At 44.6% G+C, this 23,988-nt stretch overlaps 1 protein-coding gene across 1 annotated transcript; it reads left to right on the top strand.

Annotated features, from left to right (window-relative positions):
- The first annotated feature begins 6,851 nt into the window (after positions 1 to 6,851).
- Positions 6,852 to 10,513, top strand: LOC124692287 (GSH-induced LITAF domain protein-like). Its single transcript, XM_047225627.1, has 3 exons — positions 6,852 to 7,189; positions 9,985 to 10,111; positions 10,193 to 10,513. The coding sequence occupies exons 1-3, from the start codon at positions 6,948 to 6,950 to the stop codon at positions 10,274 to 10,276; spliced, it is 453 nt and encodes a 150-aa protein (XP_047081583.1). The 5' UTR covers positions 6,852 to 6,947; the 3' UTR covers positions 10,277 to 10,513.
- The last annotated feature ends 13,475 nt before the right edge of the window (positions 10,514 to 23,988 follow it).

Raw genomic sequence — 23,988 nt, 5'->3', positions numbered from 1 at the left:
ACTTAAGGGAAACTTGCTGCTGTTCTACAAACCTCTGCTCTTGGAGGCCCAACACTGTCTACAGGAATAGAAGCGTGCGTAGACATCATCCTCCATGCTTACCAAAGGAGGATGAATGTTATGTTCCTGTGGATTCTCTTGAAAATATTCCCTATGAGTAAATCTTGTGAGAATAATTATGCTACTGTTATCTATGATAATCCATGCTATTTTGATAAATCTTATGATAATGCTTTGTTTGTGCCTGATATCGAAATGCATGGTACTAAAGAGTTTTGCTTAGCAAATGTTTATGATAAAGCTCTAGATGATGGTCCTATGTTACTTGATAATATTAATTGTACTACTAATGAAAATGGGATTGGAGAGGTCTTGACTTTATCTAGGAGTCCCATATCTTTTGAGATTGATCAATCATCTTGTTATATTATTGATAAAAGTGGGTTTGAAAGTTTTAATCCCATTATTTTTGAGCTTGATAAAAAATTATGTGTTTGTGGATCATGAAAAGTATGCCGCATGTGATAGTTATATTGTTGAGTTTGTTCATGATGCTACTGAAAATTATTATGAGAGAGGAAAATATGGTTGTAGAAATTTTCATGGTACTAAAACACTTCTCTACATGCTGAAAATTTTGAGGTTACTCGTGTTTTATCTTCCTATGCTTGTCACTTTGTTCTTCATGAATTTATTTGTGTACAAGATTCCTATGCATAGGAAGTGGGTTAGACTTAAATGTTTTTTGAACTTGCTTTTTGATGTTCTCTTTGCTTCAACTTTCATCCTTATGTGAGCATCATTAAAATCACCGAGCCCATCTTAACGGCTATAAAGAAAGCACTTCTTGGGAGATAACCCATGTTTTTATTTTGCTACTATTTTTTTGTGTCTTGGAAGTTGTTACTACTATAGCAACCTCTCATTATCTTTATTTTATCGCATTGTTGTGCCAACTAAAGTCTCTAATAGAAAGTTAATACTAGAATTGGATTTCTGCGCAGAAACAGATTTTTAGCTGTCACGAATTTAAGTAGATCTCTCTGTAGGAGAACCTAAAAATTCTGCAAAAATTCATGCGTGTTCCTCAGATATGTACGCAACTTTCATTAGTTTTGAGTTTTCTGATTTGAGCAACGGAAGTACCTCGGAAAAATTCATGTTTACTGGCTGTTCTGTTTTGACAGATTCTGTCTCTGTTTTTTTGCATTGTCTCTTGTGGACTTTAAGTAAGGCTTTCTAGACGTGGAGAGCTGTATCTACTGTTTTATTGAGCTCTTGCAATGTGTCAGTACAGAACTAAAGTGGATTAAAGTTTTTTTTGAGTACTAACCCCTCTAATGAAGTTTATGAGAAGTTTGGTGTGGCAGAAGTTTTCAAGGGTCAAGAGAGGAGGATGATATAATATGATCGAGAAGAGTGAAAAGTCTAAACTTGGGGATGCCCCCGGGGTTCATCCCTGCATATTTCAAGAAGTCTCTAGCATCTAAGCTTGGGGATGCCCAAGGCATCCCCTTCTTCATCAACAACTTATCAGGTCACCTCTAGTGAAACTATATTTTTATTCTGTCACATCTTATGTGCTTTACTTGGAGCGTCTGTGTGTTTTTATTTTTGTTTGTGTTTGAATAAATTCAGATCCTAGCAATCCTTGTGTGGGAGAGAGACACGCTCCGCTTTTTCATATGAACACTTGTGTTCTTAATTTACTTTAATATTCATGGCGAAAGCTGAAAGCCGCATCACTTATTGTTATTTGGTTGGAAACAGAAAATGCTTCATATTGTCTTGAATAATTTGATACTTGGCAATTGTTTTGAGCTCTCAAGTAGATCATGTTTAAGCTCTTGCATCATGTAGTTTAAACCTATTAGTGGAAAACTACCGTAGAGCTTGATGAAATTTGGTTTGCATGATTGGTCTCTCTAAGGTCTAGATATTTTCTGGTAAAAGTGTTTGAGCAACAAGGAAGACAGTGCAGAGTCTTATAATGCTTGCAGTATGTTCTTATGTAAGTTTTGCTGTACCGGTTCATACTTGTGTTTGCTTCAAACAACCTTGCTAGCCAAAGCCTTGTGCGAGAGGGAATGCTTCTCGTGCATCCAAAACCTTGAGCCAAAACCTATGCCATTTGTGTCCACCATAGCTGCCTACTATGTGGTATTTTTACGCCATTCCAAGTAAATACTTCATGTGCTACCTTTAAACAATTCAAAAGTTATTATCTCTTATTTGTGTCAATGTTTTATAGCTCATGAGGAAGTATGTGGTGTTTTATCTTTCAATCTTGTTGGGCAGACTTTCACCAATGGACTAGTGGCACATCCGCTTATCCAATAATTTTGCAAAAAGAGCGGCAACGGGGTTCCTGACCCCAATTAATTAACCTTCACTAATAATTCTCTTCACATGTTTTGCCCCGATTCATCAATAAGCAACTTAATTTTGCAAATAGACACTCCTTCATGGTATGTGAAATGTTGGAAGGCACCCGAGGATTCGGTTAGCCATGGCTTGTGAAAGCAAAAGGTTGGGAGGAGTGTCATCTATAAATAAAACTAAAATACATGTGTAAACAAAAGAGAAGAGGGATGATCTACCTTGCTGGTAGAGATAACGTCCTTCATGGGAGCCGCTCTTTGAGGGTCTGTTTGACAAGGGGGTTAGAGTGCCCACTACCATTCGTTGACAACAACAAACACCTCTCAAAACTTTATTTGTATGCTCTCTATATGATTTCAAAACTTAAAAAGCTCTAGCACATGATTTAATCCATGCTTCCCTCTGCGAAGGGCCTTTCTTTTACTTTATGTTGAGTCAGTTTACCTACTCCTTTCTATCTTAGAAGCAAACACTTGTGTCAATTGTGTGCATTGATTCTTACATGCTTGCTTATTGCACTTATTATATACTTTGTGTTGACAATTATCCATGAGATATGCATGTTGAAGTTGAAAGCAATTGCTGAAACTTAAATCTTCCTTTGTGTTGCTTCAAAACCTCTTATTAAGAATTTATTGCTTTATGAGTTAACTCTTATGCAAGACTTTTTGACGCTTGTCTTGAAAGTACTATTCATGAAAAGTTTTTGCTATATGTTATCTATTTGTTAGCAAACTATAGATCATTGCCTTGAGTCACTTCATTCATCTCATATGCTTTACAATAGTATGATCAAGATTATGTTAGTAGCATGTCACTTCAGAAATTATTCTTTTTATCGTTTACCTACTCGAGGGCGAGTAGGAACTAAGCTTGGGGATGCTTGATACGTCTCCAACGTATCTATAATTTCTGATGTTCCAAGCTAGTTTTATGACAATACCTACATGTTTTGCTCACACTTAATAATGATTTTATGCATTTTCCGGGACTAACCTATTAACAAGATGCCGAGGTGCCAGTTCCTGTTTTCTGCTGTTTTTGGTTTCAGAAATCCTACACAGGAAATATTCTTGGAATTGGACGAAACAAAAGCCAAACCTCCTATTTTACCGAGACGGACCCAGAACACCGAAGGAGAGACGGAGAGGGGCCAAGGGGCCCCACACCACCTGGCGGCGCAGCCAAGAGGGGGGCGCGCCCATCTATGGGGTGGGCCCCCCAGGCACCCCCTCGCGCCGCCCTTTCGCCTATATATTCCTCGCGACGCGAAAACCCTACAACACCAGACGATATTCCACGAAGAGTTCCATAGCCGCCGCCATCGCGAAGACAAGTTTCGGGGGACAGAATCTCTATTCCGGCACGCCGCCGGGACGGGGAAGTGCCCCCGGAGCCTTCTCCATCGACGCCACTGCTTCCCTCATGCTCCGTGAGTAGTTCCCCCATGGACTACGGGTTCTAGCAGTAGCTAGTTGGTACTCTCTCTCCCATGTACTTCAATACAATGATCTCATGAGCTGCCTTACATGATTGAGATCCATCTGATGTAATCGGTGTTGTGTTTGTTGGGATGCGATGAATTGTTACATTATGATTAGTCTATCTATAAAGTTTGTGAAGTTATTATTGCTGCAATCTTGTTCTGTTTAATGCTTGTCACTAGTGCACGAGTGGCATGATCTTGGATTTAAGCTCTATAATTATTGCTTAGATTGTATCTACAAGTTGTTTGCACATGTCTATGTCCGGAACCCGAGGCCCCAGAGTGACAAGAATCGGGATAACTAGAGGGGAAGGCTTAGATATGAGGATCACATGTTTTCACCAAGTGTTAATGCTTTGCTCCGGTGCTCTATTAAAAGGAGTACCTTAATTACCGGTAGATTCCCTTGAGGCCCTGCGCCACCTGACTGGTAGGACAAAAGATGTTATGCAAGTTTCTCATTGCGAGCACGTATGACTATATATGGAAAACATGCCTACATGATTAATAAACTTGATGTTACTGTCTTAATGCTATTTCAATCCTATCAATTGCCCAACTCGTAATTTGTTCACCCAACACTTGTCACTTGTTATTGGAGAGTTACCACTAGTGTAGATAGCTGGGAACCCCGGTCCATCTTTCATCATCAAATACTCACTCGGTCCTATATGCCATTAGAAGTAGTATCAACTATTTTCCGGTGCCATTGCCTCCGTGTTACTTCTACCGTCTTGCGTATTCTTGTTACTATTGCTCTCATATTACTATCTGCTTTCACATCACCCCTCGTTACTAGTGCTTTTCCAGGTGCAGCTGAATTGACAACTCAGTTGTTAAGGCTTATAAGTATTCTTTGTCTCCCCTTGTGTCGAATCAATAAATTGGGTTTTACTTCCCTCGAAGACTGTTGCGATCCCCTATACTTGTGGGTTATCAAGACTATTTTCACAGCGTCGTTCTAGGGAGGCATAGCTCTACTCATAAGTTCACCGGGAAGTACACTCTACCTCTCTCTCTGTTTTTTTGCTTAGTTTACTTTTGTCTAGTTTATTTGTGCTTAGTTTATTTCTGTCTAGTATTATTTTGCTTAGTTTACTTTTGTCTAGTTTGTTTTTGTCTTGTTTTATTTTTCTTATATACCCGAAAATCCATAAAAATTTGAAAAACCGAAAAATTAAAACTGTTGTTATGGGAGAACCCACAACCTTTACGGAGCTTATAGAATTATATATGAATTATAGAGAATCAAGAAAGGGTAAAGTCATGAGTGCCGTGTTAGAAAAATTGAATACAATTGCTAAAATCTTGCTTAAACGCCATGATATAAACTCATTGCTCTAAACAGGATACTAAACATCTTAAATTCCAATGTGGCTTTAGTGAAGAAGTTTTAATTATGAACTATCATTGGAATAACTATATTCATCTTGGGTTCGAAGAAGTAGAATAATTTGTTTTATTTATGGGAGCCTCTGAAATAGAATCCTTCATGTCTAAAAATTATGAAACCTGTGTTGCTTGTAAAGACCTTAAAGACTATGTCTCTTCTATCCTTGATTTTTTGCATAGAACATTACAACAATAATCCTTATATCATTGATTATAAAGAGAGACTCATTCATGCACAAGAATGCACTCACAATTTGCAGGAACCTGTGAAAGAAGAAATTGATGAACCTGAAAGCTCATTGGATGAAAAAGAGGAGGAGAGTGATGAAAAAAAGGAGGAAGAATGGATTAGCTACCCGAGCCAACCTTCTAATGAGAGTAACTCTTTATCTCTTACACTATTTGATTGTCCTTCATGCTTACCAAAGGGGGATGAATGTTATGTTCCTGTGGATTCTCTTGAAATATTCCCTATGAGTAAATCTTGTGAGAATAATTATGCTACTGTTATCTATGATAATCCATGCAATTTTGATAAATCTTATGATAATGCTTTGTTTGTGCCTGATATCGAAATGCATGGTACTAAAGAGTTTTGCTTGGCAAATGTTTATGATAAAGCTCTAGATGATGGTCCTATGTTACTTGATAATATTAATTGTACTACTAATGAAAATTGGATTGGAGAGGCCTTGACTTTATCTAGGAGTCCCATATATTTTGAGATTGATCAATCATCTTGTTATATTATTGATAAAAGTGGGTTTGAAAGTTTTAATCTACACGCCTACCAGGCCTAAGGCCTCGTTCGGTTCACGTGGAACATATCCCCACGTGAAACAACCCACGCGTGGATTTGGGTGATCCCGACACGTCACCCAGATCCCAACAAATCCCTCTCCCCATATTCCTGGTGCTATTTTCAATTCGGTTAATCCTGGATGACGAGCCAACAACATCAAATATACAGTAAGCAGAGGAGATTAGGTGCGGACGAGAGGAGATGAGAGGGCGCCGGAGATGACGCATCACAGGTGCCGCTGAGAGCGGACGGAGTTACCTCGCGCCGCTGAGTTGGCCGCGCTGCCGCTGATTGGAGAGGAAGGAGGGAGGGAGGAGCATGCATCCTTGATTTGCTCAACTGGATGCGCCACCGCCGTCGGTCAGTAAGCCCCCGCCGCCGCGTCGCCGTCGGTCAGTCAGCCCCCGCCGCCGCGTCGCCGCCATTCCAGATCGCGGGAGAGAGATAGGGAGGGCTTGGGAGGGACGAGACGGATTCGTACCGATTCGGGATGTGTTCCACGGGATAAGGGTCGTGTATCTATTTTCTGGCGAAATGAAGGGGCTTGGGGGGTAATAGGACGGGGTGGAATCCCTGGCGGGTTTTTAACCCAACAAGTTTTAAAAGAGTACCGGAATTAAACCACAGTGTGTCTGATCCTGGCTATGTCGCGGGGATTTCGACCCAAACCCGATCGGGTTGGGACGAAACGAACAAGGCCTAACGCGGTTTGATGTTTTCCTCCAACTATTGCACGTGGTTTGATCTTTTGCCCTGCCTTTTCCTGGTCCTCTTAAGTTCCTCCACATCCGTTCAGACTTCTCCCCCTCGGTTTCTCATAGCTCTGAACCACGATCGGCGACCGCCAACCATCCACCCGCAGATCTTCTGCCGCCGGTGAAGACCATGGCGACCAAGGCTTCCACGACTGCCGGCGAAGAGCCAGCGCTGGGCATCCCGTACAACCCGACGGAGGTCCAGGGTCGCTACTACTACGCGCCAGACCCCTACGCGGCGGGGATGCCGCCATCGAACGCGATATACGCCGGCGTGCCCAAGGGGGTTCCCCTGCAGCAGACCATGTTCCGCGACACGCCTGCCCCGTTCCACTGCCAGTCCTGCGGCGAAGCTGCTGTCTCCTCCGTCCGGTGAGGCCGTAATCTCCCCTCCTGCGCCTTCCCTTGTTTCCCCCTTGTGATGTTGCGCCGTTAGTAGGGGAAATATATGACCTTTATGGGGTTTAGGTGCGATTTGAGCTGTGAGCGATGGAATCGTAGTGATTTGTAGATTGATTGAACCGAAACTTTCAACCCTGCGATGTTAACCTTGGATGCTGACCAAATTAGTTTTAGCTGGCGTCCTTCCTTCGGTTCAGATGGACTGACTAATTCGATTGAAAGAATGGAGAGCAATGATTTTATTATTATACATAGGCGTGAAAGTTAGAGATTATGGTTAGTTGGAAGGCTAGTGTGAGTTGTGGAAGTATGGAACAGCTGTAAAGGAAGTTTGATGATATTTAGATTGTCGAATGAGAGGAGCTGGATACTTGGTGAGCTCTTGATGCTTTTGTAGTTTTAATCAGGGTGCATGTTTTGTTGTGGGTCTGCCTTGGTTGGAAAGAGGAATTGTTGTTGCCTTACTTATTCAGTCAAACTCTACAAGACTATATAAGTAGGAACTTATGAGAATCGACGCATAATGTGAAGTTGACATAACTAAAATGTTTGTATTATGTTGGTTGGCTAATGGCTTTGATTTGAAGGATTGAACTGATTCTCATTTTATGGATAGAATGGAATGGCACACCAGCTATAGTGGTTCCCTGAGGTCATCCTCAAGGGGATCCTATTAGTACCTACTGCTTTTCCACTAACCTTAAAATGCCCACTGGGTCACTCAATATGGGTTGTCTTCCCTCTGTTAGAAGATATCGTGATGACAATCCAGACTCCCCCATTAAGGGTGCTTGCAATCATCAACTTTCTGTGCCACTGAGCTATTCTTATCGCTCTATCGGTAGAACATAAGAAAGATTTCTGAATGCAAACTCTAAGACAAAACTTTACTTTGCTGCTCAATCCTATTAAAGTGGTTTCATTGATGGTGTTCTGGTGATACTTAGTGTCCACGTATAAACTAACCATAATATGTTTTTGAACTCATATTGTAATAGCCTTACAATATATACCATAACGTCTAATGTATTTGTATTATTAGTTTTCATGTATCGTGTAGGGTGGATATGTTTTGGGAATGTTAGTGGCGGATATGCTAATTAGACGTTACAAGTTCAAGGTTTATAATTTCTCTGTTATGTAAACACCTGCTAAGTTGTTACTAGTAGCCTGATAGCTTCTGGTGGTTCTGTTTGCAGTTCCTAGGGTCAGTTATCTCAACTCCGAAAACACTTGTTTGGGAATGCCATGAGTGTGTTGTCTTTGGATTTTGGTAACTAGCCAACTGAAAACGAGTATTAGTCTATGTTTAAAAGTCTGGCTTATACTATTATCAGGTAGTATCTGGTTTTCTGAGTACATTGCTTGATTTCAGCCATAGCTAACTCAACTTCAACCATGAGAGGAGCCATGGAGTACTTCTGTATCTTTGTGTGTCAGCAATATTTTTGTTGTAGATCAGTCTCGTCTGTCCTGTATGTATATTTTTGCTGATAAGCACTCTCCTAGTTTTGTGCGCTGAAGTGTGAATGGGTGAATGAGACATGAATACAATATCCCTTAGGGTCTGTTTGGAAGTTCTGAATGTATATACCCCTGTAATTTACAGGTATATTTTACTAGCCCCCAGGAAAACCCTTTTATGCGAGTGAGATCTTTTAGGTTGTAATCTCTTGTTTGGATAGAAGGTATTGAAAACAAGCAAACCGGATCATCTAAAACATATCATCCACTGGAATAATGCAATTTATCGTCAGGCTATCAACAAACAACTGAACATTTGCTGTGCATGTCATCCGAATAGTATGATTCCACAAAAATAGGAGTAAATAGCAAACATTTTCTCCAGCAATGAACATTACACAACAAAGTCAAACATGACAGGATGTGTTTCCCCCTTTCTTCTAGATTATCCAAAGCTTTATGGGTCTCTTGTTACTCCACCCAAATACCATCTTACTGCCCAAACACCAAGCTGATGTTTCACCGAGCACTTGACCAAGAACAAGATGGGAAAGATGGGAGATGCCAGCGGCAGTGAGACTTGGGTTTCGGAGCAGATGGCATGGATTCCCTGTACGTGTGTTCAGAAGCAGATCCAGTGGGGATGAGGCGGCGGGGAGCGGACGGGGCAGCGCCATTGAAGCGGAAGCCAGGGACTAGATGAGGCATCAGCCGGGAAGATGGGAGCTGCGGGCGGAGTTGGCGGCATTGCCTTACTTAGGACTGGTGGTTGGCGACCCAACACAAAAACAGGGATGGAGGAGAGGACACGTAGTGGCCAGAGAAGAAGGGGAAGAGGGAGGAGAGCGCGCGGCTGTCTCCATTCTCACCAGTAGTTGTCTGTGACGACCGACGGGGAAGTCAGGGGTGGCGTCTCCTTCCTCTGCGATGTCGCATCCTGTCACGAAAAGCTCCTGATACCCGTTGTATTGGAGAACCGATGTTTGCCCCTGTTTTTTTACTTCCGGGTGTAATCAGCAATACAATGGATTCAGTACTGCTCTTTCAAATGGCCCCTAGTACTTATGGTAATGAAATAAATTGATGCTCTCCCCCGCTAACCAAAAACCTGTTATTAGCATAGAACTTAGGCTCCTCACGTTTTTCATTTTTCAGTTGTAACTTGTTTTTGCGCTTGGCATTTCAATGGCCTAATCTGTGTTTCAGTACAGTACTCATAGGGACCAAATCAGTAGGTGAAGTCAATAGTCTAATGAAAATGGAAATCACTGATGCTGATCCTTTTATGACACATTGAACAGGTCGAAGCTGAGTCTTGCATCAGTTGTGGCTTGCATGATGCCATTCATGATGGGTGTCTGCTTCCTGTGCCCTTCAATGGATTGCCTTTGGCACAAATATCACTACTGCCCTAGCTGCGGAGAAAAGGTTTGGCATATCCTATCCTATCTCCTTGTTTTCTTGAGCTTTTGCTGGTAGGTTTTATCCATTTTGCTCTGTACTCTGCAGGCAGCTGAGTTCAAGAAGGATGATCCGTGCCTTGTTGTTGATCCAACTCGCTGGACTGAGCCGAGCTTTGCTGTACCTGCGTAGCGCACTCCCATAAACTGGTGGAATATATTATGGTTTCCAACCGTGGATAGATCTTGTGTGATCTGTACATAAATGTCTACTCTGTTAGTGTTATAGTATGCCAGTAAATCTGCTGTTTGTTAGTTTGTCAACATTGTCTGTCGGATGATGTTTTGTTTGCCACAGAAGTGTATTATCCTATATATACATATTTGGTTCGAGAGATTGGACAATGACATAAATATTGCTTTTCTATTACTCCCTCCGATTCAATTACTTGCTACTAGTATGGATGTATCTAGAACTAAAATATATCTAGATACATCTATATTAGTGACAACTAATATTATAATGCAAAGATTTTTTAGTCTCCTCTTTCCGTTGATACTGCAAAACTTGTTGGCTGCCTTGGGCACCGGCACAGGCCATCGGCTCCCCTTGCGCTCCTGCTACTATCAACTTGTTATAGGTTACAAAATGTGGTGCCCCCCACGTTATATGAGAGACCTAGGCTACTAGAGTCTAACTCAAAACACTACTTCTAACCTATCCACACTAATACAATTCGTAGTCCTACCGTAACCTAACTCGTATATAATATTCGACACAAACACAATAAATTCCACCTTGACAAATATTCTCCGCCACCTTGAGTTTGTCTAAGCGCCAAACTCTAGGTACTCTGGACTTGGGTTGTCTTCTATGAGGTCCACTGCTACTTCTAGACTCCACGTCTAACCTCTTCTTTTTATTTAACTAGAGTAGTAAATATGCCCGTGCGTCGCACTAGGAGAGAAACTCAAATACAATGCCACAAGTGAATAACTGACATATCTAGTTGTTCCAAAATTTATAATATCACTCATTATTGTAGCTTGACCAAATCATCTTTGGTAACCACGTAATAATGTCCCAATACTTCACTTAATAAAAACATATGTAGTAAAAAAGTTACGGCTACAATCAAACCTCACTAACAAGTTGTACTACATCAATTGAACTAAGCAAGAATTGATGTAAAAAGTTCCAAAAATAAAGTATTGCTTAGATACTTCTTAACCTATAGTATATAATGGTTATTTTCTAATACAAAGGCAAATCCAAGATTCGGTAGCACATTAGCTGTTGCAAACAACATGAAACACCTACCTCTTAACTGAGTTGTGTACTTGTGTCAACAACGATTGTATAGTACATGATAAGATTCTTTTTTGCGGGTAGTACCTGCTTCACGAGCACCTCAACCGCACAGAGATCAAATCTTATTCAGAGGGTGCTATGATGAATACAGTAGGCCAAAGAATAGGGTATGGCCTTCATCATCTATACATCAGCGATTGCTTCTCTGTCGAGACTCGAGAGAGCCAGGAACAACAGAAGATAAATTGATAATAACGTGCTGGACATATGTTTTTCAGCTTAAGAAACGATAAAAACACACCAGATTTGTAGGCAATGATCAGCTGATTTTTTTCTACAGAAAACGATAAATCGGTTATAAGGTAACAATCCTATGTCACACATTGTTGAGTAACATATTGTATAGGTATATGTTCCCGTGTTTTGTCAGGGTTGTACCTGTAATTGTACATGTGTCCGCCTATATATATATGAGCAGCCGGCCCTATTGGTGATGTGTAATCTCCAATATCTCTTCTACATGGTATCAGAGACCCTTCGGGTCCTAACCTAGCCGCCCCCCCTCCCCGGGCGCCGCCGGCCTCCACCCCAACCCTAGCCCTAGCCGCCGCCCTCCCCACCCCGGGCGCCGCCGGCCTCCACCCCAACCCTAGCCCTAGCCGCTTCCGCCATGGCCGACTTCTCCTCCTCCCGCTCCGGCAGCAGCAACCCCTTCGCCGGCCCCTCCGTCGCCGTCATCCGCGACATCCCCATCGCCGAGCGCGTGCCGGTGAAGCTCTCCACCACCGCTGCCAACTTCTTTTCGTGGAAGACATACTTCGGGCTGCTCTTCCGCGAGTATGATCTCCTCGATCACGTCGACGGCACCATCGACCTCCTCGTCATGCCGCACGACCCCGAGTGGCTCGCGATCGACGCCACCATCATCCGCCGGTTCTACCCGCACCGTCTCCAACGACATCTTTCGCACCGTCGTCCGCGACGGTGACTCCGCCCACACGGTCTGGGCTAAGATCACCGGCCTCTTCACCGACAACAAAATCCAGCGGGTCACCTTCCTCCAGCAGGAGTTCTTCGGCACCCACCAGAACGACCTGTCTCTCGACGAGTACGTCCTCAAGCTGAAGAGCCTTGATGTCTACGCACGTTTCTATTCCTGTAGACAGTGTTGGACCTCCAAGAGCAGAGGTTTGTAGAACAACAGCAGGTTTCCCTTAAGTGAATCACCCAAGGTTTATCGAACTCAAGAAGGTAGAGGTCAGAGATATCCCTCTCAAGCAACCCTGCAATTAAGATACAAGAAGTCTCTTGTGTCCCCAACACACCTAATACACTTGTCAGATGTATAGGTGCACTAGTTCGGCGAAGAGATAGTAAAATGCAAGTGATATGAATGAATATGAGTGGTAATAACAATCTGAAATAAATATGGCAGCAAGTAAACATGCGAGTAGAACAGTAAATAAACGGTGATTCGATATTTGGAAACAAGGCCTAGGGATCATACTTTCACTAGTGGACACTCTCAACAATGATCACATAATTAAATAAAGCTACTCTTAAACACTCTCTTGTTGGATAATAAACACCATTCATTGTGTAGGGCTATAAAAGCACACCTCAAGCCGGAGTAAACAAACTCCACAACTTCATAAAGGAATCACACACGATGCGCACACTGTCACCGTCACACCGTGGAGAGTGAATCCAGAGTTCATATTAAAGTAACCTTTAGAGTGCATAATAGAACGTTGCAATTTAGACCGAGTACTAACATAGCATACACACTATCAACAATAGCTATGAAAGGGGGAATAGATCGCATCAATACTATCATAGTAATAGTTAACTTCATAATCTACAAGAGATTACAATCATAACCTACACCAAGTACTACATGATGCACACACTGTCAACTTTACATCATGGAGGAGGAATAGACTACTTTAATAACATCACTAGAGTAGCACATAGATTAATAGTGATATAAAGCTCATGATCACATAAAGATCACACCATGGGAGAGAGAGATGAACCACATAGCTACCGAGTAGAGCCCTCAGCCTCGGGGAGAACTACTCCCTCCTCATCATAGGAGACAGCAACGGCGATGAAGATGGCGGTGGTGTCGACGGAGATGACTCCGGGGGCAATTCCCCGTCCCGGCGGCGTGCCGGAACAGAGATTCTGTCCCCCGAAACTTGTCTTCGTGATGGCGGCAGTGTTATCACCAGATTTTGGCTAAATCAGGAGGTGGGCCGCGGACAAGATGGGCTTGGAAGATTACACATGAAGATCTCTGAAGCGGCCTTGCACGGAGAATTTGGGCTAGGTTGCCCGTGTATCTTTAATTACATTAGATTGTATCTAGATTAAAAGTTAGAATCTTACCCGTGCACGGTTTGGTGCACGCCCACATTAGAAAGTCCGCTGGACTATAAATATGTATCTAGGGTTTATGGAATAAACAACAACCAACGTTCAACCACAAACAAATCTCGGCGCATCGCCAACTCCTTCGTCTCGAGGGTTTCTACCGGTAAGCACCATGCTGCCTAGATCGCATCTTGCGATCTAGGCAGCGACAAGCCTGCCCACGTTGTTCACGCGTTGCTCGTACTGAAGCCTTTTTGATGGCGAGCAACGTAGTTATCTTAGATGTGTTAGGGTTAGCATTGTTCTTCGAATTACATGCTTTCGTTATGCAACCCTTGCACGTCTAGCCGCCCTTACACCTATCTTAGGTGTAGGGGCGGCACCCCGCTTGATCATAATTTAGTAGATCTGATCCGTTACGGTTGCTCCTTGTTTCATCAAGGATTAGTTTAACATCCGCAATAGTTAGGCCTTACAAAGGGTTGGAGGATCCAGCGGCGTGTAGGGTGGCGTTTGCTAGCCCTAGAAAGGATGTTCCGGGATCAACCTCGTGTTGGTTTTTAGGCCCTGTCTAGGATCGGCTTACGGTCACCGTGCGCGAGCGCGAGGCCCAATCGTGAGTAGGATGATCCGATTATGCGGTGAAAACCCTAAATCATCGTAGATCTAATCAGCTTTATCTTGATCAAGCAGGACCACCATATATTCGGACACCTCGTCCGGATCATGGGTGGATCGGCTCTCTGAGCCGATTCACAGGATAACCTGAGAGCCGATCGAGGCTCGTATTTAATGTTTACGTGTATGCCATGCAGGAAACTAAGCGAGGCATCATCCACACCTTCCTGACCAGGTATAGGTCAGGTGGCACGCCCTTGTGATAAACATCGGACGTGCGACCGGGAGGCTTTGCGGGCCGTCGCTCCGAGGGACCGGGGCCAGCCGCAGCCCTAGTTGTTCCCGGCTCTACCGTGTTGCCCGTCTCCGCCCGCCAGGGGTTTCGACGTCAACACATTTCGGCACGCCCGGTGGGACAACCTTCGACATCCACCACGTCGCCGTCTCGCATCCGAGATGGCGGAAGGCACTCCGGTCAAGTACGAGGATCCGCTCGATGAGCTCAAGAAGAAGCATGACGAAATCAAGGCGGTCCTCGAAGCCGAACCCATCGGCTCTTTCCACCGAACCCGCTCCCATGGCGCCAGGTGGAAGGGTTTCACACCTGAAGGCGCACTCGATGGAGTGGACCTGTCCGCCCCGTCAGAAGAACGCACCAGGTCGCTGAAGTACGAGGATCTGCCCGAGGAGCTAAAAAAGAAACATGACGAGATCAAGGCAACCCTCGAAGCCGAACTCATCGGCTCCTCTGAGAAGACCCGGCCGCACGATATCAAGCTCGGTAGAGACTCACGTCCGTCGCCTGGCGTCAACATGGTGGATCTCAGCCACTCCATAGGCCAGCCAAAGTTCTCCTTTGGTGTTAACATGGCAGGGCTTGCGAGCCGCCATGGCAAAGACGAAGCAGAAAGGAGCCACTCCCGTGGCAAGGACAAAGAGGAGGCCGATCCACGCGACCGGCCCCGAGATGATGACAGACGGTACCTGACAGAGGAGGAAGTGACAAGCGTGCGGTATCAACGTCCACTCTCCGAGCATCTCCTCAACAAATATGAGCAGCAGTACGACCGACGTCGGCGCTACGACGTAGATGATGAGAGAAATTGTCGGTCTGGCACAGAGGACAGGAGGTACCGTCAGCAGGATAGAAACGACGACGGGTACAATCGTCACGCAGAAGGAAGGTCAAGGGGGCAGGATGACATGGATAGGCATTGGGACTGTCCTTTCTTCAAACATTGCTGGGACTCAGGAATGAGCCGATTGCCAACAATCGAGAACTGCCCAGAATGCAAGCAAAGGAAGAAGGATGCCGCTAACGTGTCCGTATTCAAGCGTCTATGGCCTCTCCCGCCTCGGAACAAGCATGCTGAGTCCGCTCGGGTGGAAGATCTCGAGGAACTAGAGGACGATGATGAAGAAGATAAATATCATCGGCCCGTGTGGTGCCCCGATGGGCTCAACCGTTCCCAAAAGCGAAGGGTTCAGCGTCCGCGTGGGTTGGAAGAAGCTGAAAGATTGTACCTGCACACGCTAAGGAAGGCACGGCCTGATCCGGCCGCCAAAATTCGGCGAACCCCGGACGAAGAAGGTCGGCCACAAAGAAAAGAGTGGCGCCCAAGCAGAGGAAAGCCGATGATGATACATCGGCCGGCACAAACATGGTCTTCATTCTTCCAACGGAGTTTAGCGCTCCAAGATTATATGAAGCACTCGTGGCGCAACTAGATCTGCGGCCCACGGCCGGTCATCTTTGAGAAGCCAAAGGAAAGAAGTTACGGGCATCCGAAGGCCCCGTACTTGCGAGGCTACATCAATGGGCAGCCTGTCAACAAGATGTTGGTGGACACCGGAGCGGCAATCAACATTATGCCATACTCCATGCTACGTCGGTTGGGACGCTCGAGCTCAGATTTGATCAAGACCAATGTGACACCGAGTGATTTCAACGGCCAAGCATCCGACGCACAAGGTGTTCCGAATGTGGTTCGACCGTAGGAAGAAAAACTGTCCCTACGACGTTCTTTATCGTCGACGAAGCAAGAGTACCTACGCTGTCCTACTAGGGAGAGATTGGATCCACGCCAATCGTTGCATTCCATCCACGATGCACCAATGCCTGATACAGTGGGATGGAGATGAGGTAGAAGTCGTCCATGCAGATGATTCAGTCGAGGTTTCAACGGCCGGCATGGACATTTGGGAGACATCAGGCCAAGAACCGCTCTCAGGCATCAATTTGGACGACTGTGAGCGCATCGACGTGACAAAGAACGGGGTTAGGCTGGTTTTATCCACCGGCCTGACCGTGTAACAAAAGCAAATGTTGATGGATAAACGTGGCGAGACTGATCCTTGTGATCGGCCCCAAAAAATTTATGAAGGGACGTCACAGAACCTTCGCCGAGAAAGAAACGGGAGGCCGATTCCAGCAATCGGCCAAAATTATCCTCACCATCCATTCTGCCTGGGTTCAACATGTTATCCAACAGAGCCGATACCATCAATTCTCTTGACAGAATCGGCTCCGGGGGGCACCCAGGTGGATAAAACACGAGGATATGCAGTGGAAGCGTCTCATCCTTTGATGATGGGTATTGGAGTACGGGGGCCGATACACAAATCGGCCGAAAATTCAAAAATTTTCAAGCATAGCCGATGTGCAGACATCGACTTAAGGATCAATGGAGCAGGGAGTGGGTCTTCCCTTCAAGGACCCCTAATTCCCATTGGCAAGTCTTCAAGTTCAGCGGCGTTAGCAGCGAGGAACGTGACATCTTCTAGAACCAGGACTGCAGGATTGCGGATCGTAACCCTGACTAACGGCAAGGGCAGCATAAACGTGCAAGTCAGGGTAGGGATGAACCTAACGAAGGGAGCATATCTCTTCTAAGACCAGGAGAACCGCCGATGACGAAGCCATCGGCTGTCACGTTTTGACTCAGTAACTGTCACTTCCAGGGGTTGTTGCGCCCAGAGTTTGGAGGGCGTCAGAAATGCGAGGACATCCTCACCGGAAGTTGCTGCAGCCTGCCGAAGATGATGATCCGATCCGATCAGCAAGGCGCAAGGATTGAACTGAAGAAGCTCGGGGGGGGCTCGCCCTGGAATTTCCTCACTCTAAAGAACCGATTTTGTTGAATCGGCTGATGCTGCATTACGAGTTGAAAACAGAGGATGACCGGCGTGGTCGGCTCACTGCTATTCTCGCCCCGACTGAGGCTCGGGGGGCAGCTTGCCCCGAAGGATCTTTTGCTCTGGGGAGCCGATTCCGTTGGAATCGGCTAACTCTGCATCACAACTTGTCTGAAGAATGGTGCTGATGTTGCGAAATTATCGGTTTCAGTATGCAAGGCGATTCAGCGACAAGCCCAGGACTATGTTGAGGACACCTACTCAACACCAGATTACCAGCCTGTTGGATCGACTGCATCGACTGTCAACGGATGAAAGGTGATCAATTGGTTGGCCCCGCACGATAGCACTCTCAGACATGGTCGAGCCCAGGCCTGTTTGCCTGAATTACGGGTCCTCATCACTGTTTCCACCCCGGCTGAGGCTCGGGGGGCAGCTTGCCACGAAAGGTCCTTTGCTATAAGAAAGCCGATTTTGCTAAAATCGGTTGGCTCTGCATTTCAGTTTGATTTTGAGAGATGGTTGCTGAAAACAGAGCAGGATTATAAAACGTCACTGCATACCATCGCGAGGGAATTTGTGGGCAAGTGATGCCTGTCCTGCAGAAGTGGCAGCTTCGGCGTTTGAATTGATCCAGCAACAGTCCTAGGGCTCTTCTGAAGGCAAAGAGGATCTGGAAGAGAGGGATGCGGCAGAAGAATGTCTGAAAGGCCTAGGGTTTGCACGATTATGGCTTGGCCTTGTTTGACCGGGAGTTTGGGGCCGGATGGATCTATCTCGAAATTTATCATGAGAGACCGATGCGATACCATCGGCTTATTGGGCATTGACCAGATTGACAATCGGCAGAATCAGTACGAAGGGCAATCGGCTAAATTATCATAAAGGAAATCGGCAAAATCAAATTGGGGAATTTCTTCATTGATAAACCAGATTTCTTACATAGAAGAGCTGATTGCTCTCAAAAGGAAGTACTAGGGGATACATTGCCCCGTCTACTACTGCTGGCCCTATGCTAAGATCCTATCTAGGGGCCGTTGTTGCCCTCGTCGTCATCGTCGCCGTCATCGCCACTGTCGGCGCTACTCCTTGCCGGCTCGTCATCGCTGCTCCAGCGGCCGCCGACAGGACCCTCGTTGTCCTCGTCCTCCTCGTCAGCGTCGTCGTCATCGCTGTCAACGTCGCTGAGGTTCCCGGACCAGAGGTGGCGGCGTTTGGCCGGCGGCTCGTCGGAGGAGCTGTCTTCGTCCTCCTCCTCCTCCTCCTCCTTCGCCTCCTCGGAGGAGGTGAAGTCATCCCAGGAGAAGCGATCGTCATCGCTCTCCTCCTCCGATTCCCCGTCGGCGAGGAAGCGGAGGTCGCTCTCCCCACTGGTCAAGGATTTGTCTTCCTCGGACCAGGTGGAGGAGGCGTGGTCTTCCAGGTCCCATTCTTCCGGTGCGCGAATGTCCGGCGGCGTCTCACGGGAGGAGGAGGACCCGAGGGAAAGTTCCGATGAGGTGGAGGAAGAGGAAGACATGGTGCGCAGAAGGGCTTTTGGGAGTGCTAATGTGAAGAGGACGAAGAGGAGAACTGTTCGATGCAGTTAAATAAAGGAGATGGAGATTTAATTTTCGAGCAGCTTTCGAGGACATGGTGCCAAAAGCTGTCAAATCGTGCGAGAGAAGTTGGGAAGGCAAGTCGTCATGATGAAACATACTGCGACGGTTCTCGCTCTGCCACGACATGACCCTTCGAAGGAAAAGCGAGTGGTTTTGAAATTATCATTACCAAAACCAGGGGGGCATGTGTTATCACCAGATTTTGGCTAAATCAGGAGGTGGGCCGCGGTCAAGATGGGCTTGGAAGATTACACATGAAGATCTCTGAAGCGGCCTTGCACGGAGAATTTGGGCTAGGTTGCCCGTGTATCTTTAATTACAGTAGATTGTATCTAGATTAAAAGTTAGAATCTTACCCGTGCACGGTTTGGTGCACGCCCACATTAGAAAGTCCGCTGGACTATAAATATGTATCTAGGGTTTATGGAATAAACAACAACCAACATTCAACCACAAACAAATCTCGGCGCATCGCCAACTCCTTCGTCTCGAGGGTTTCTACCGGTAAGCACCATGCTGCCTAGATCGCATCTTGCGATCTAGGCAGCACTAAGCCTGCCCACGTTGTTCACGCGTTGCTCGTACTCGAAGCCTTTTTGATGGCGAGCAACGTAGTTATCTTAGATGTGTTAGGGTTAGCATTGTTCTTCGAATTACATGCTTTCGTTATGCAACCCTTGCACGTCTAGCCGCCCTTACACCTATCTTAGGTGTAGGGGCGGCACCCGCTTGATCATAATTTAGTAGATCTGATCCGTTACGGTTGCTCCTTGTTTCATCAAGGATTAGTTTAACATCCGCAATAGTTAGGCCTTACAAAGGGTTGGAGGATCCAGCGGCGTGTAGGGTGGCGTTTGCTAGCCCTAGAAAGGATGTTCCGGGGATCAACCTCGTGTTGGTTTTAGGCCCTGTCTAGGATCGGCTTACGGTCACCGTGCGCGAGCGCGAGGCCCAATCATGAGTAGGATGATCCGATTATGCGGTGAAAACCCTAAATCGTCGTAGATCTAATCAGCTTTATCTTGATCAAGCGGGACCACCATATATTCGGACACCTCGTCCGGATCATGGGTGGATCGGCTCTACGAGCCGATTCACGAGATAACCTGAGAGCCGATCGAGGCTCGTATTTAATGTTTACGTGTATGCCATGCAGGAAACTAAGCGAGGCATCATCCACACCTTCCCGACCGGGTATAGGTCGGGTGGCACGCCCTTGTGATAAACATCGGACGTGCGACCAGGAGGCTTTGCGGGCCGTCGCTCTGAGGGACTGGGGCCAGCCGCAGCCCTAGTTGTTCCCGGCTCTACCGTGTTGCCCGTCTCTGCCCGCCAGGGGGTTTCTGACGTCAACAGGCAGCTATGGAACTCTTCGTGGAATATGACTGTATGATTTAGGGTTTTCGCGACTGGAAGAATATATAGGCGGAAGGGCGGCCTCGGAGGAGCCAGGGGGTGCCCACACCACATGGCGGCGCGACCAGGGGTGGACCCGCGCCCCCTATGGTGTGGGTCCGCTGCTGGCCGCCTCCGACTCTCCTTCGATGTTCTGGAACCCTCCGTGGAAAATATGGCTGTGGGCTTTTGTTTCGTCCAATTCCGAGAATATTTCCTGTGTACGATTTCTGAAACCAAAAACAGCAGAAAACAGGAAGTGGCGCTTCGGCATCTTGTTAATAGGTTAGTCCCGGAAAATGCATCAAAATGATATAAAGTGTATGTAAAACATGTGAGTATTGTCATAAAACTAGCATGGAACATAAGAAATTATAGATACGTTTGATACGTATCAAGCATCCCCAAGCTTAGTTCCTACTCGCCCTCGAGTAGGTAAACGATAACAAGGATAATTTCTGAAATGACATGCTACTATCATAATCTTGATCAATACTATTGTAAAGCATATGAGATGAATGAAGTGATTCAAAGCAATGGTAAAGATGATGATTAAACAACTGTATCATATAGCAAAAGAATTTTCATGAATAGTACTTTCAAGACAAGCATCAATAAGTCTTGCATAAGAGTTAACTCATAAAGTAATAGATTCTTAATAAGAGGTTTTGAAGCAACACAAAGGATGATTAAGTTTCAGCAATTGCTTTCAACTTGTAACATGTATATCTCATGGATAGTTGTCAACATAAAGTAATATAACAAGTGCAATAAGTAAACATGTAAGAATCAAGTGCACACGATTGACACAAGTGTTTGCTTCTAAGATAGAAAGAAGTAGGTAAACTGACTCAATATAAAGTAAAAGAAAGGCCCTTCGCGAGAGGGAAGCAGTGGATTACTCATGTGCTAGAGCTTTTTATTTTGAAAACATGGAACAATTTTGTCAACGGTAGTAATAATTCATATGTGTTATGCATAAAACCTCCTATAAGTTGCAAGCCTCATGCATCGAATACCAATAGTGCCCGCACCTTGTCCTAATTAGCTCGGACTTCCATGGATTATCATTGCATTACATATGTTTCAACCAAGTGTCACAAAGGGGTACCTCTATGCCACCTGTACAAAGGTCCAAGGAGATAGATCTCATTTGATTTCTCAATTTTGATAGATCTCAACTTGAGGACATCCATACCGGGACAACATAGAAAACAGATAATGGACTCCTCTTTTTAATGCTTTAAGCATTCAACAACAAATAATATTCTCATAAGAGATTGAGGATTAATGTCCAAGCTGAAACTTCCACCATGATATATGGCTTTGGTTGGCGGCCCAATGTTCTTCTCTAACAATATGCATACTCAAACCATTTAATCATGATAAATCACCCTTACCTCAGACAAGACGAACATGCATAGCAACTCACATGATATTCAACAAAGGTGTAAAAAGTTGATGGCGTCCCCAGAAACATGGTTACCGCTCAACAAGCAACTTATAAGAACTAAGATACATAAGCGACATATTCATTACCACAATAGTTTTTAGGCTACTTTCCAATGAGCTATGTATTGCAAAGATAAGGAATGAAATTTTTAAAGGTAGCACGCAAGCAATTTACTTGGAATGGCCGAAAAATACCACATAGTAGGTAGTTATGGTGGACACAAATGGCATAAGTTTTGGCTCAAGGTTTTGGATGCACAAGAAGCATTCCCTCTCAGTACAAGGCTTTGGCTAGCAAGGTTGTTTGAAGCAAACACAAGTATGAACCGGTACAACAAAACTTACATAAGAACATATTGGAAGCATTATAAGACTCTACACTGTCTCCTTGTTGCTCAAACACTTTTACCAGAAAATATCTAGACCTTAGAGAGATCAATCATGCAATCCAAATTTCAACAAACTCTACGGTAGTTCTCCACTAATAGATTTAAACTACATGATGCAAGAGCTTAAACATGATCTATGAGAACTCAAAACAATTGCCAAGTATCAAATTATTCAAGACAATATGAAGCATTTTCCGTTTTCAACCAAATAGCAATAAGTGAAGCGACTTTCAACTTTCGCCATTGAACATTAAAAGAAAAACTAAGAACACAAGTGTTCATATGAAAAAGCGGAGCGTGTCTCTCTCCCACACAAGGATTGCTTGGATCCGAATTTATTCAGAGAATGAAAATAACAAAACGAAAATAAAAGCACACAGACGCTCCAAGTAAAGAACATAGGATGTGACGGAATAAAAATATAGTTTCACTAGAGGTGACCTGATAAGTTGTTGATGAAGAAGGGGATGCCTTGGGCATCCCCAAGCTTAGACGCTTGAGTCTTCTTGAAATATGCAGGGATGAACCACGGGGGCATCCCCAAGCTTAGACTTTTCACTCTTCTTGATCATATCATATCATCCTCCTCTCTTGATCCTTGAAAACTTCCTCCACACCAAACTCAAAACAATCTCATTAGAGGGTTACTGCATAATCAAAATTCACATGTTCAGCAAGGACACAATCATTCCCAACACTTCTGGACATTACCCAAGGCTACTGAAAGTTAATGGAACAAAGAAATCCACTCAACACAGTAAAAGAGGCAATGTAAAATAAAAGGCAGAATCTGTCAAAACAGAACAGTCCGTAAAGACGAATTTTTTAGAGGCACTTAACTTGCTCAGACTGAAAAGCTCAAAACTAATGAAAGTTGCGTACATATCTGAGGATCACGCATGAATTTTTTCAAGATTTTACGAGTTTCCTACAGAGAGAAAAACGCGAATTCGTGACAGCTAAAAAACTGTTTCTGCGCAGAAATCCAAATCTAGTATCAACTTCCTATTAGAGACTTTACTTGGCACAACAATGCAATAAAATAAAGATAATGAGAGGTTGCTACAGTAGTAACAACTTCCAAGACATAACAAAACAGTAGGAAAATAAAAACATGGGTTATCTCCCAAGAAGTGCTCTCTTTATAGTCACTAAGATGGGCTCAATAATTTTAATGATGCTCACATGAAAAATAGAAAATGAAGCAAAAGGAGCATCAAGAAGCAAATTCAAAACACATTTAAGCCTAACCCACTTCCTATGCATAGGAATCTTGTACACAAATAAATTCAAAAAGAACAAAGTGACAAGCATAGGAAGATAAAACACGAGTAACTTCAAAATTTTCAGCATGTAGAGAGGTGTTTTAGTACCATGAAAATTTCTAGAACTATATTTTCCTCTCTCATAATAATTTCCAGTAGCATCATGAAAAAACTCAACAAAATAGCTATCACATGAAACATTCTTATCATGAGCTACATGCATAAAGTTATTACTCTCCACATAAGCATAATCAATTTTATTAGTAATAGTGGGAGTAAAACTATCACAACCATCATTATAATTATCATAAATTGCAGGCATGGTATAATCATAATAAACTTCATCCTCCATAGTAGGTGGC

This window comes from Lolium rigidum, chromosome 2 (genome assembly GCF_022539505.1).
Source record: "Lolium rigidum isolate FL_2022 chromosome 2, APGP_CSIRO_Lrig_0.1, whole genome shotgun sequence".
Lineage (NCBI taxonomy): Eukaryota > Viridiplantae > Streptophyta > Magnoliopsida > Poales > Poaceae > Lolium > Lolium rigidum.
The sequence above is the reverse complement of the archived record's forward strand: the minus strand, read 5'-3'. Positions and strand labels throughout refer to the sequence as shown.

Coding starts and splice junctions, on each gene's coding strand:
- LOC124692287 (XM_047225627.1), top strand. CDS start 6,948: ATGGCGACCAAGGCTTCCACGACTGCCGGCGAAGAGCCAGCGCTGGGC. Junction 7,190..9,984: donor GCTGCTGTCTCCTCCGTCCG/GTGAGGCCGTAA, acceptor CACATTGAACAG/GTCGAAGCTGAGTCTTGCAT. Junction 10,112..10,192: donor GCCCTAGCTGCGGAGAAAAG/GTTTGGCATATC, acceptor TGTACTCTGCAG/GCAGCTGAGTTCAAGAAGGA.